General features: G+C 34.0%; 1 protein-coding gene across 41 annotated transcripts in view; it reads left to right on the forward strand.

The window, feature by feature from the left end:
- Positions 1-14,070, forward strand: part of mcf2la (mcf.2 cell line derived transforming sequence-like a) — a 139,993-nt gene that overhangs the window by 36,184 nt on the left and 89,739 nt on the right. For 8 of the 41 annotated variants that reach the window (XR_015476920.1, XM_087237610.1, XM_087237618.1 and 5 more), the window contains exon 1: positions 5,366-5,558. The exons of the other annotated variants lie outside the window; for them this stretch is intronic. Coding sequence is in view for 7 of the 8 variants with exons in the window: in XM_087237610.1 (XP_087093736.1) it covers positions 5,486-5,558 (73 nt within the window). In the remaining variant the exon portion in view is untranslated. Of the gene's footprint in view, positions 1-5,365; positions 5,559-14,070 lie in introns of those variants that run through there. 41 annotated transcript variants of the gene reach the window in all.

Below are 14,070 nucleotides of genomic sequence, written 5' to 3' on the forward strand. Positions count from 1 at the left end.
GACTTATTTCTGAAAACTAAATAATATTTTATAGTAATTAAAGTTGTTTGTTTGTTTGTTTAATTTGATTAATAATTAAGTCCTTGTTTGATTTATTGCTATGCAATTGTTAGACGATATTTAAGCATTTTGTGCAAGCTTTAGTTGAAACATCAAATCAAAATTTTTACAGAGACAATTAAAAAAGATTTATTAATTCTAAATATACATGCATTAAACCCATGTGTACATGTTTCACATACTGTATTTAATTTTTGCAAGTGTTAATTGTTTAATAATGAAACATTTTAAGCATTTAAATACTATTATATGATTTGTAAATTAATTCATTAAAGAAATTGTTGATTGATTGATTGATTGTGTTTGTTGATTGATTGGTTGATTAATTGATTGCTTAGTTAATTGTGATTGGTTAATTAATTGGTTAAATCGTTGATTTGGTTGGTTTTTTTAACCGATTTATTGGTTCATTCGTTTGTTGGTTTGTTATTTGGTTGATTGGTTGATTAATTTATTGGTTTATTGGTTGATTGTTTCTTTTGTTGATTGGTTGGTTGGTTAGTTAATTAGTTGATTGATTTATTGGTTCATTGGTTGATAAATGTTTTTGGTTTGTTGGTTAATTGATTGGTTGGTTGGTTAGTTGTTTGTTTGGTTGGTTGGTTGGTTAATTGGTTGGTTAATTGGTTGGTGGGTGGTTAATTGATTGGTCGGTTGGTTGATTGATAACTTAATTGACTGCTTGGATAGTTGATTAATTGGTTGTTTGGTTAATTAATTTGGTTGGTTGGTTAGTTAATTGGTTTGTTGGTTGATTGGTTAATTGATTTATTGCTTTGTGTGTTAGTTGGTTTATAAATTGGTTGATTGGTTGATTAATCTTAGTTTGTTTGTTGATTGATTGATTGATTGATTGATTGATTGATTCATTCATTCATTCATTGGTTAATTGGTTGGTTGAGTAATTGGTTGATACATTGATTAATTGGTTGATTAGTTGATTTATTAGTTCGTTCGTTTGTTGGTTGGTTGGTCTGTAAATGAGTGAGTGAGTGAGTGAGTGAGTGAGTGAGTGAGTGAGTGAGTGAGTGAGTGAGTGAGTGAGTGAGTGGTTGGTTGGTTGGTTGGTTGGTTGGTTAAATGGTTGGTTGGTTAAATGGTTGGTTGGTTGGTTAGTTATTTGAGTGGTTGATTGGTTAATTAGTTATTGGATTGGTTGGTTGGTTGGTTGGTTAATTGGGTTGTTGGTTGGTTAATTAATTGGTTGGTTGGTGGGTTTAATTGGTTGGCTAATCAATTGATTGGTTGGTGGGTTGGTTGATTGATTTAGTTGGTGGTTTGGTTGATTAATTGACAGGTTTTTTATCATCTTACAAACTATAAGCGATATAAAATGACAACATGTATCTTGTATAGACTGTAAAGTACTATAATATAAACCATAAATGTATTAAAATTGTAGCTATAAAATGTATCTTTATTCTTCAGTCCAAATTATTATATTTGTTTTATTATTGGTCTTTATTGATCTTCACAGAGGCTGCAGTTCAGTCGTGTGGAGTTACACAGAAAGGCACATTGTGTTTATGGTTGTCTTCATTAAAAGTGACGGCTTTTATTCTCTTAACCTCTAGTGTGTGAGTGACTGATGACAGATGAGCGTGCAGTGAGTGTGTATGTATATATATATAGCAGGACACAAGATCTAAGAGAAGAGAGAGAGTAGGGGATTTCCAGATCCTCCACAGCCTGACCTGCTTTTATAAAGTGCTCCTGCTGAATCTGACCTCTGACCTTCAGGCTACAAAATCACCATTGCTTATTATCCAGACAGAGAGCCCATACACTACATCCACCTTTTTGTTTGCATATCTCACGCTGCAAATATTCATAAATACAGATGACTCAAAACATACTGTATGAGTAGAACAACTCGTTAGTTAGGCGAATTGTACATTTTCATTTTGTGCTACATTTTTTGTAACAAGTGAGGCAGTGCACAGGTGATTCTAATCTCTTAATTATAAAGGTTTGAGCTAATTAAAGGGATAGTTAACCAAAAATAAAAAATTACCAGGATAACACACTCCAGACATTTTGAAATATTTGATATCTTGTTGGGTTTGAGATTTCGCCCCAGGAGACTTTTTTGTTGGTCATGTTTGATGTGTGTGTGCCAATTTTCGTAAATTTGCGTGAAACGTAGATCGGGTCTGTTAAATGTGCATAGGTGGCGCTGTCAAGCCATTTTTCCACACCCACTTCTGAAGCCTATAACAAATGTAAATGTTTGCCACTTCTGGTGCATGTGCAAAGCTTTGTAAGTTTTAAGAATGTTTAGACTCTCAAAATCATGATTCATTCTAGAAAATAATATTAATAATATTAACATTAATAATAATAATAATAAATGCAGCAATTCCTGTTAGGTCTCTAAAAATGTTGCAAACCTGTAACCTTTGACTTCCACTGTATAGAAGTCAATTTTAACATGTTTCTAACATTTTTTTTTAATATCTTGAACAGAAAAATGAAACCTATGGTAAACACTTGAGAGAGTAAATGGTGAGTAGATTTTCAGTTTGTGGGTCAAAATATTTTTTTGATTAACTCAAATCTTTATGATTAATCATTAGTTAACAATTGCATGTGTTAATGTGGCTCAGCAAAACACAGTTTTTGCCTGCATACATATTGGATCTTGCCGTATACAGTTTTAGTATACAATCTAAGTATACAGACTCCCTGTGTTAAACTTGTGCAAAAACACGATATCATGAAATTCAAATTGATTTCAACATTTTCCTTATTCAATCTACATAAACAGAGTAGAAGCAAATCCTTCTAGCATTCTTTAAGTTCAGCTTCAAAGTTTGTGGTCAGTTTACTTTAGCCTTTTTAGTACATTAAACTTTCATATGTTTTAATGAAATTTCATTAACCGCATAGTATTCAGTTTTACAATGATTGTTGAAAATTAAGACTACATTAAAAAAAACGATAAGCAAAGCATATCAGCAACATTGTTTAGCCTTATTTATTTACATTTGTATTATTTAATTACATTGTTATTAATAAAAAAAAAATCCCTGATTTTTGTTTATTTTAGTTGGGAGTACATTTTAGATTTCATCAGAGTGCACACTGTTTTACACTAAATGATAACTTGGCTTTACTTTTCTATGGTTGGTAGTTTTGTTGAGCTGTTTTTTTAAGCATAAAAAGCTGGTTTTGATGTGTCTAAATGTATTTAGTTTCCATTTATGGCTTTTTCTTTCTCAAGCTGAAGGGTTTTGAGTTCCATCAAAGGCTTTGCAGAACTATAGAGCTGTTTTATTCACAGCAGCAGACTCAGACAGGTGGTCCTATGTGTGTGTGCACTTGTCTGTGTGTGTGTGTGCGTCTTTTTCCCAGGATCTTTGTGAGTTGAGAATACAGACTTGCAGCTCCATTCACTCTGCTCTTATGGATTGTTGCTGATCTGCCTGACACTAAAGTGTTTTCATATAAAAGATCTTGAACTGGGTTTGTGTAGTCCACAGGTCAGAGTACAAAAATTATTCCTTATTCGGTATTTATTAAATATATTTTTGGCACTTTACAAAATTTCATTAAACTAATTTGCTTCTGTGTTTTATTAATAACAGTTAATAGTAAATCAATTCAACATTACTGATGCATTTTAAAAATCAGAAAACATTTGTATCTGGTAATAGCATTTAATGGGTTCATAAAGACAATAACAATTACTGTAACAATCAAGTGTCCTTAATGTTTACAAATTTTAATGAATCCTGTATCAAATGCATTGCTCATTTAATAAATTTTAATGTTTAATGTCATAAATGTTTTTATGTAATAACAAATATATTTATTAATATTAATAATAATAATAATAATAATACTTTTATGACCTAATGGTGTATATGTAAAAAACACTAATGGAAACACTTTAGTTAAGGTAACAATTCACACAATTTAATACTTGCTTATTACTGGCCTATTATTAATCTATTACCTGTTTATAAGCATATATAGTATGATCTTATTTTAAATTAGAATATCTAAATCCAACTAACTAATATGCAGCTAGTTCGTAATTTATTAAGCTAAAAGTCTTAGTTAATGGTTTGTTAATAGCATGAATTGTACATTGTGTGTGAACATTACTAACGTAAATAACTATTAAAATTAACATGAATTTTTGTACATAAACTAAAGCTATCTACCCTTACTAGTAAAGGGTTGGGCACTTTTTTTGCATTCACAACTTCGTGGCAGAGATTCAACAAGGTACTGGAAATATTCCTCAGAAATTTGGGTCTGAAATACTTAGACCAGCATGTCTGGCGCTAACCACCATGCCACGTTCAAAGTCACTTAAATCACATTTCTTCCTCATTCTGATGCTCAGTTTGAACTGCAACAGATCGTCTTGAGCATGTCTACATGCTTAACTTTATTGAGTTGCTGCCGTGTGATTGGCTGATTAGAAATTTGCTTTATTGAGCAGTTGGACAGGTGTACCTAATAAAGTGGCCGGTGAATGTAAATACCCTAATGTAACTTTACACATCTACAGTTTAAAATTATTATTAATTATTTAAATATTTCCCAAATGATGTTTAGCAGAACAAGGAGTTTTTTACAGAATGTCTTTTGATATATTTTCTTCTGAAGAAAGTCTGATTTGTTTTAAAGTCAAATGTTTTTTATTTTAAATTTTTTTTTATTTTAAGTATCTTAAAAAACATTCAGTAAAATAATATGTGCTGGCGACATGACAAAAATCAAATAAATAAGTTATTAGGGGGGGGCTAATAATTCAGGCGGGCTATTAATTGTAAGTTCAACTGTATGTGAAGTATCCTTCGTTCCTACTCACTTTAATATAGACTGAGTCTCTTCCTAGATGCTCATCCAGTAATATAGACAGCTGTGCTTTGACAGCTCCGCCCCTTGGTCCGGCCTCAGTTTTCTGATTGGGTGTCTATTATTAATCCACAGGGAGCTGGCAGAGTAACTAACACAGAAAACTCTCTCTCTCTCTCTCTCTCTCTCTCTCTCTCTCTCTCTCTCTCTCTCTCCCTCTCTCCCTCCCTCTCCCCCGTCTCTCAAACCTGTTAGTGGCAGGACAGGACGATTAGAGAGTGAGTGTTTGCGTACGTAAGAGCTTATCCTCTCTTCCACACACACACATACACACATTCAGGTTGCTACAGAATTGCGTTCTGGTTTAGGCGGGTGCCCTGAGGCTTTTCCTCTGTTTAACTCAACCGTCTGCTGCGTCCACCTGCACGTGTGTGTGTGTGTGCGCGTGTGTGTGTGTGTGTGTGTAACCTGATGCCGCTGGAGCTGGTGTGTTGGGAGATGCGGATATGTGAAGTGCGCTGACGGACGCTTTAGCTTCAGTAATGTCCTGCAGAAGGATGAAGCCCCAGAGATAGAGGCACCTGGGGACCGGCGGAGGTGCTCTCTGAGCGGGATGGAGCTCAACCGAGTGTCCCTGCTCTGTCAGGACATTACCAAACTCTGGCTGCAGCTCAAAGTCTTGACAGGTAGGAAACTCGACTACTGTAGATACAAATGGAAAACTATTGAGTCAGGTTGGGGTTGTGTTCAGTGTGAACTGCCTTTTGGGGTTTTATGGGTAACTTACAGTATACTCAGAAACTTAACTTTATGGTAACTCTGGGCTTCAGATATCTGTGATGTCGTGGGGTTTTTGCATGTTGTACTTGATATCATTTTTAATATTGTTCTATTGTTTTATCTATCTATCTATCTATCTATCTATCTATCTATCTATCTATCTATCTATCTATCTATCTATCTATCTATCTATCTCTCTATCTCTCTATCTCTCTATCTATCTATCTCTCTATCTATCTATCTATCTATCTATCTATCTATCTATCTATCTATCTATCTATCTATCTATCTATCTATCTATCTATCTATCTATCTATCTATCTATCTACCTACCTACCTACCTACCTACCTACCTATATATCTGTCTGTCTGTCTGTCTGTCTGTCTGTCTGTCTATCATTTGATCCTATCTATCTATCTATCCATCTATCTATCTATCCATCTATCTATCTATCTATCTATCTATCTATCTATCTATCTATCTATCTATCTATCTATCTATCTATCATCTATCTATCATCTATCTATCTGTCCTTCCGTCCATCCCTCTATCTGTCTGTCCATCCATCCATCCATCAATTCATCCATCCATCCACCTACCTACCTACCTACCTACCTACCTACCTATCTATCTATCGTTCTATCTATCATCTATCTGTCTGTCTGTCTATTATTTTTCTCAAATTTAAAAGGGCACCAACAGCATATTTAATTAACAAAAATATCATTACAAAAGTAAAAGCATAATTAATAATACAAAATACCAATACAATTTGCACAAAAAATAAGGTCCCAGTAGTTAATTGTATATAGTGTTAACTATCTATGAGAAATGCATTAGTTAAATGAGTTACTATTAATCTACAAATAAGCACATAATAGCTCAGGTTAAATAATGTATTATTAAAAGCTGAAATTAACGTTAGCTTTGAAACCAATATGTGCTTTAAATGTAAAGTATTTTTCTAGTAATGTAGTTAATTATTGTGACCCATACTAATCACAAACTTCATTCATTTCCACTTTTTTCTCTGTAGTACACTTATATAGTCTACTATTATTCACAATTATAATACACATTGCAGTAACCTTAAAGCTTACATTTAAAAGTTCTTATAGTAAGTCTCTTTTATAGTTATAGTCTCTTTTTTATTTACTGTGTAGATCTGAATCCCATCTACATTCAGTTACAGGTTAAACCTTCCCACAGTTCAGTGACATGAGTTGAAATGTGACCCTGAATTTGATCATGAACTCCCCCCCTCCTCCTCTTTTCACTCTTGGACCGTGAGAAGCGTATTGTTTGTTGGTCAACGGTTTGTAACAGTTTCACTGATTGGCCTCAGTCACTTGGGGCGACTTTTAAATGTATTAATCCCAAATCTCACTTGGACCCGCACCAAAAGTGTTGTTTTCACATTCAAAGCTTGTCAGTATCCACAGCGATGATGATGATTCCAGTGAATTGTGATCATGCACACAAACTTTTAGTGTATGCAAGTAATGGCACATCAGAAAATATTTGCTTATTGAATCTAGACTCCTGCGCTGTCAGTGTAAGTGTGACCTCAGGCGCTTGTCAATTGAGTTTAGGTTAGCGTCAATGGAAATCTTGTGACACCTTGATTCTGGATCAAAACCGAGGCATGAGCTCATTGCTTTTTATATGATGCCGAAGGGTGCATTTTTTCTAATATTACCCAAGGACACATTGTCTATCTGCCATTAAATTAATAGTTCAGCCCAAAAAATTCAATTACTCACTCCCGTGCTTTTCCAAACCTTCATAGGGTTTTGTTTTCTGTTGTACACAAAAGATTGTATTTTGAAGACTGCTGCAAACAAGTAGCCATTCACAACCCATTGTAGCAAGAAAAAATAACATGGAAATCAGTGGCAATGATGTGGAACTCATGTTTTATGTAAATGTCTTCTTTTGCGTTTAATGGAAAAATGAGTGGAAGGTGTGTTCATGACCTTTTTTATTTTGAATTGTCCGTTTAATAGTATCTTAGGTGTGACTGTCTTTATATTTAAGAAATCTCTGGTTTCTTTTGTGGATTTTTAAACTGGAGATTTGCATCGATTTGAATGGTGTTTGCTGATCACGATGCCAGGCTGTTTTGGATGGATGCCAAGGCATTCCTATGCGGTTGCTAAGGAGAGAGGTTTTTTAGCATTGTTGCTGTGCTGTTGCTAAGGTGTTCTGGGTGGTTTGCTATGGCTCAAAATCTAAACAGCCCACCCGGGGTACTTATAGATGGCACAGGTCCTTCTTTCAATGTTTTTTTTTTTTTTTTTTTTATAATAGAATAATTTGCCAGGCGACAAATTGCTCTCTAAAGGTGCATTTACATGATGATGGTGTACTAAAAATGGTAAGGTTTTCCTTTTTTGCGCACAGTACAGCAGTAAAAATTCAAAGTGAAGTTTTTCAAAATTGTCCTAGAACATGAATGGGTGTTGTTCAATACCTTTAGGACAGCTTCAAATGTTGACTACTGTATTTTGTTAAAAAACAACAACTTGTCCACATTGATCGGTGAAATTGACTAAAAAGCTATTTTTGGCTTTTAAAAATTTGTAAATAATGACAAAAAAATACTAATTTGTGGATCTCCTTACTTCCGGGTGTAACTTTCCTGCCTTACATAGGTGTAACTATTTCTTACCCCTTTGTTTCGAGTGTGGTCCTGAAAAATCTTTATTCAAAGGGCTATTCACCCCTTCCCCTTATCCCTACCCCTTTAAGCGAAAGAGAATTAGGACACACCCACTCCTTCACGGTAAGGGGAAGGGCTAAGGGGTAGAATTGGGATTGGGCCTCAGCAAACTAACATGGCTGAAACACCTCTGAAAGTGTACTTTGTTGTTGCTTGCTAATAGATTGAGTGCCACTGGCAATACTTACATTAGACTTTTTAGCAAGACATTCATCACTCAATTGTTCCCACTCAATTGGCTAGTAAAATTATCACACAGAGACAGCAGTCACACATTTGCTCTGGGCAGGGGAAATTAAATAATACAAACAAATTTCATGTTGGAGCCACTTGCGATTTAGCTATGTTTGAAATCGCGATTCGATTTCGATTAAATTGCACAGCTGGCAAACGACCCCTAAAATGTTCATAATTTAAACAGAAGTAATTTGCGTGTTCCAGGAAGGATTGTACTACCATTTGAAATTTAGGGTTGTTTGTTTTGTTTTAATCTCTTATGTTAGCAAATGATGCATTTATTTAATCAAAAATACAGTAGAACACTATGAATCAGAGAGATTGATTCAAATGAATAAACATCATATTTATTGCATTTCTGTTTCATAATTTTAATATTTGCTGCACAAATAACATTTATAAATGCCCAAATGGTTGCGCCTAATATATAAGAGAAGACCTTTTCCTAACATGTTTTTAACAATTTCACTGTCACTTTCCATCCATTTATTGGATATAATGATAAAAATATCAATATTTAAATAGCTTTTAAAAAATATTTTTATTATACTTTTTATAGACTGACATCCTGCAACAATAATCTGTGAGAAAATAGCTACATACAAGACATATCCGACCTACAAAAAGACACTGCAGTGGATGTAAACATTAAATAGCTTTTTGATCATAATGTACATATACAGTAGGCATAACGAGATCATTATACATGTATATATTTAAAAAAATCATATTTGCATCCGTCTTCTCACTGACCTGTTTCACTGCATGTGAAACTTTCACTCACTATGATTATTTAGTAATCATCTATCTATAGAAGTCAAGTGTGTTGTCTGTTGTGGTCATCTGTGGTGCTTTTGCTGTCCAGAAACCTTTTCCTCTTCAATATTATCACTGACGGAGAGAGAGAAAATAGAAGCTCGTAAAAATCATACCCCATAATCAGTAGCGCACTGCATTTATACAAACCAGTGTGTCCATATAAAGGCTGAGCGCTTTTAAAGACTCCTTTGTGGTCTCGCTTTATTTTCGTTCACTTCGGACCACAATGATCTGATATACATTCAATTAAACCGTTAAAGGGATGGGCGGTGGAATGCGGGGAATTTGACCCACTTGTTGCCCATTTGTTGTTGGTGTAGGGGATTTTGTGTGTGTGTTTTTGATGTTGATGCTTATCTTTTCACACTGATGTACTGTATCTGTAAGTCCAAATGTTCAGGGCATGAATTCTTCTGTCGGCTGTCCTGAACACACACACACGCACACATGCACACAGTCTAACACACACACAAACATACAGCTGGCCTTTTTGTTAGCAGTTGTTATGGTGTTATAATTAATATGGCCCTGTTCACATTTGTTCGTATAGCTGGAGCCAGACCACAGTATTCCACACAGTTCCACTGGCCATATGACACTCAACTGTGTGAGCTGCTAGTGTGTCCTTTCAGTCATCATTGTTAAGTTGTTTGTGTGTAAAAATAGAGGTGATTTGTAGTTCTGTGTGGTAAAAATCTGTGTTTTGTTCTCATTGAAGGACTATGAATGGTCTGATTTTGCTACCTTCTTTCCTGTTGGTGTGACTATATTTTGGTAGAGGTTATGCCGGTGTCATTAGCGATTATATTAAGTCATATTAGTTGCCTCTAGATTTTAGTTTTTCATTATAAATGTCAAACAAACGTTTGTATACTTTTTTTTTTTACAGAATTGAGATTGTAATTCTAGTAAGACACTTAAGAGTTCATTCATTCATTCATTTTCTTTTCGGCTTAGTCTCTTAATTACTCTGGGGTCGCCACAGCAGAATGAACCGCCAACTTATCCAGCATATGTTTTACGCAGCTGATGCCCTTCCAGCTGCAACCCATTTCTGTGAAACATCCATACACTCTCATTCACACACTTACACTACGGATAATTTAGCCTACCCAATTCACCTGTACAACATGTCTTTGGACTGTGAGGGAAACCGGAGCACCCGGAGGAAACCCACGTGAACACAGGGAGAACATGCAAACTCCACACAGAACTGACCGAGCCGAGGCTCGAACCAGCGACCTTCTTGCTGTGAGGTGACAGCACTACCTACTGCGCCACCGCGTCGCCCTCTTAACAGTTTTTACATCTAATTTTGTTTTTCTTAATGAGAAATAATTTGACATGTTTGTATATCTTTGTGTATAAATGTGGTATTTTACCTTTTATTTATAAATATGAATTGTATCAGTGCGTATATCTATATGTATCAATATTATGTATATTTTAATGTCTGACCTAAGATGAACCTAATAAAAAAAATTTTAAATCTAACTTTGTCTAATCTTACCATTCAAGTTATTTTTGTCCACTTTAAAATGATAATAACTACACTGAAAGCTAATTATTATGTATATAAATTTCAACATAAGGTCTTGTTAACATTTGTTGCCTATTATTTGGTTTAAATATCTACATGCGACACAAAATGTGTATAAGCAAGAATAATGACTATTGTTAAAATAATAGATTTCAGTTTATTTTTTTCTGTGTTAACATTGTCCATTGTGGATGTGTTTTTGTGTCAGCCACGGTTATCATAAATTTATATAGAGTGAAAAACACTATCTAAGCTACCGTTTGTCCAATCAACTTGAAATTTGCCATTCAGTTTCTCTAAGGTAGCATGACATGAAAAAAAAAAACATGGCCATCAGCCAATCAACACTGAGAAATCAAAAAAAAGAAAGAAAAATTATTTTACATCTGGGTCCTAAAATGCATTAATAAAAATAATACATCTAATTTTAGTAATATTACATGTGAGCGCTACAAAACCTGTTGAACTTGTAATGTTTTACACTGCATGGTATAGTTTGATTGAACCCACTTTTGGGGGGAATTTACCACTGTTTACAGTAGCTGATATCTGATTATTTTCAGCACCAGCTTAGGGTCCAAGTGAGCCATACAGTTACCGAAATGAAGTTTCAGGATTAACAATAGCATTTGAATGCATCAATCAATTCCCTAAATTATAAATCTAGGTACCGACAAATGCCCTTAACAATTGTGATAATTGACACTATTCTATTTCTAAAGTTGTGGTATCTAGGTATTTTCACTAAAGACGGAGCACTGAGGATGCAGAGCAGAGATTTGCATTGGTCGATCTCAGCAATTTGAAGTATAAGGAGGAATTCAGAATAAAGTCATGATGTTCATTCATGAAGATCTGTGAACATCATGATATCCAAGCAAATGCACATTTTGGGTAGAGTAATAATAATGCAATAAATGTGTGTACATTCTTGTTTGTTACCATTGAAAAGGTGCTTGCTACATATTTTAATATGATTATGGATTATGAGTTTCATTTTATGATCAAAGTATTGTGTTTGGGTGCGGTAAAGTTTAACTGCAGCATTGTTTAGGTTTAGTCCACAATGCTAGTGTTTACTGAAATCCCAATTCACAGTATTACCAAACCCTAAACTAACACTACTAGCTTAATGAACTACTAATTAACTATTTATTTGTAGTTAGTAAGGTAGAAGTTGGGTTTAGATTTTAAATAGGATTAGGGATGCAGAATGAGATCATATTTAACAACTACTAATAAACATTCATATCTTAATAAAAGGCTGGTAATAAACCGGTAGATAATAGAGTGAATTGTGACCTAAAGTTGTGTTACCAGTTAATTAGAAGAACAATGAAGGACTTATTTTCCTAATGTATTTTAGGGCTATGTTGCTGTCAGCAAATTGTACTGATTTTTAAGACACATTAAGGTTATTGAAATGCAGAAATAAAAGAGTAATAATAACCTACCCTGTTCAGATTGGTGGTTAAAATAAATAAAAATAAAAACTTGATCAGTTCATCCCCAATTACAGCGCCCACAGCTTTGTTATGGTCAGTGGTTCATTTGAGCTAAATCACCTTCAACAGAGGCATCTTGTCTTGTTTGTTTTGATGGCCGCTTTGCACATCGCGCACTTGAAATGTTGCCATGTCCACTTATTATAATTGAAACAAGCGATTCATGGAATCAATAAAGCAGGCAGATGCACTTATATTTTGATATGGCTCATTTCCCAGACAAGAGTTCGGCATTTGTTTTTATTAAGCTTTTTTTCTAGGAAGATCTGGCAACACAAATTAGTTAAAGCTCAGGTCATGTACACACTATTATATTTTCATTTAGAGACACCTTTTTTTTACTACATTTTGGCCCTCCATACACTCGGAGACAGCATTTTTAGGCTTTTATGGTCCAGATCCAAGATTATGTGAACCTTGGAGACCATGCAAAGTATCAAACATCCTTTCTTTTATTTTTTTTAAATGTAAAGACACATTGATATCTCTTCAACTAAGTCACTAACAATTCATACTGCGTTGGATTTTTGTGAAAGAATTTGTCATTTTTCAGGAGATAATTGGATTGCTAAATGTGTTTTTCACTTCCATAAATTACTGAACTGTGTGTACACAGAATAGGATTAAGCACTAAAAGGTGACCTAACAAACTGAACTTGGCAGCAGCGTGTGTATGTGGCCTATTAGCATCAACAGCGCATGAGAACATTGTTCATTATAAGCATGTGCTGCAGTTCTGCTGCTTAAATGCTCAAACTCTTTAAAGAAGGATGGATTCTTATTGGATGTCTGTGTTTTAATGTTCACCAGCTGATGAAGGTAGATTCAATATTACAGTTTTATTACTGTTCAGTATTAAGAATTTATTTATTTATTTATTTTTTAGTTGTACACTGCAACAAAATATTCGTAAATTAACAGTTTTCCACATTTTGTGATTTATGTTTTTATTTTTCCTCAATTATTTAGGCATTATGGGACCTTGATCTTTCTTCCATTAAATTTTAAACTTAAAAAGTAAAAAAAAAGTGACATTTATTAAGATTTTTAACAATTTAAAGTGCCTTTTTGTCTGGGTTGGTGTTGTATGTTATGCTAAAATTAAGCATGGGATGATATCTGTGTTCAAGATATATACCGGAGTTTGGAAATGTCAAGGTTTTAAAACCGTCTAAATTATCTGCTATACCGTTCCTAAGGTATGAGTAAGATTTTTTGTTTTGTTTTTTAGGACAGTATTATCTCCAGCAGAAAAGATTTCCAAGATGGCGTTTTAAATTGTAAATAAATCAGTGTTTTTGAAACAAATGAAGGCAGTTAATGATTCACTTGAATTATTTAACCTGAAATGTTTACTGCTCCGCAATATTATAAATGTTTCTTAAATTAAAATATATTTTGTACAAAGGGCAAAAGGTTTTGTTTTTTACCCAGACATTTAAAAAGAAAATATTTTAGAGCAGTAATACCAACACTGTGATATTTATATCCAAGGTTATTTTACCATGCCCATGCCTAGCTACAAAACTCTTGTAATAAACTACCAGTACATTTTCTGTTATTTAACAGACTCTTTCTCTGTGTTATTTTTTAT

This window comes from Danio rerio, chromosome 1 (genome assembly GCF_052040795.2).
Source record: "Danio rerio strain M-AB ecotype USA chromosome 1, GRCz13ab, whole genome shotgun sequence".
In the NCBI taxonomy this organism is placed as follows: domain Eukaryota; kingdom Metazoa; phylum Chordata; class Actinopteri; order Cypriniformes; family Danionidae; genus Danio; species Danio rerio.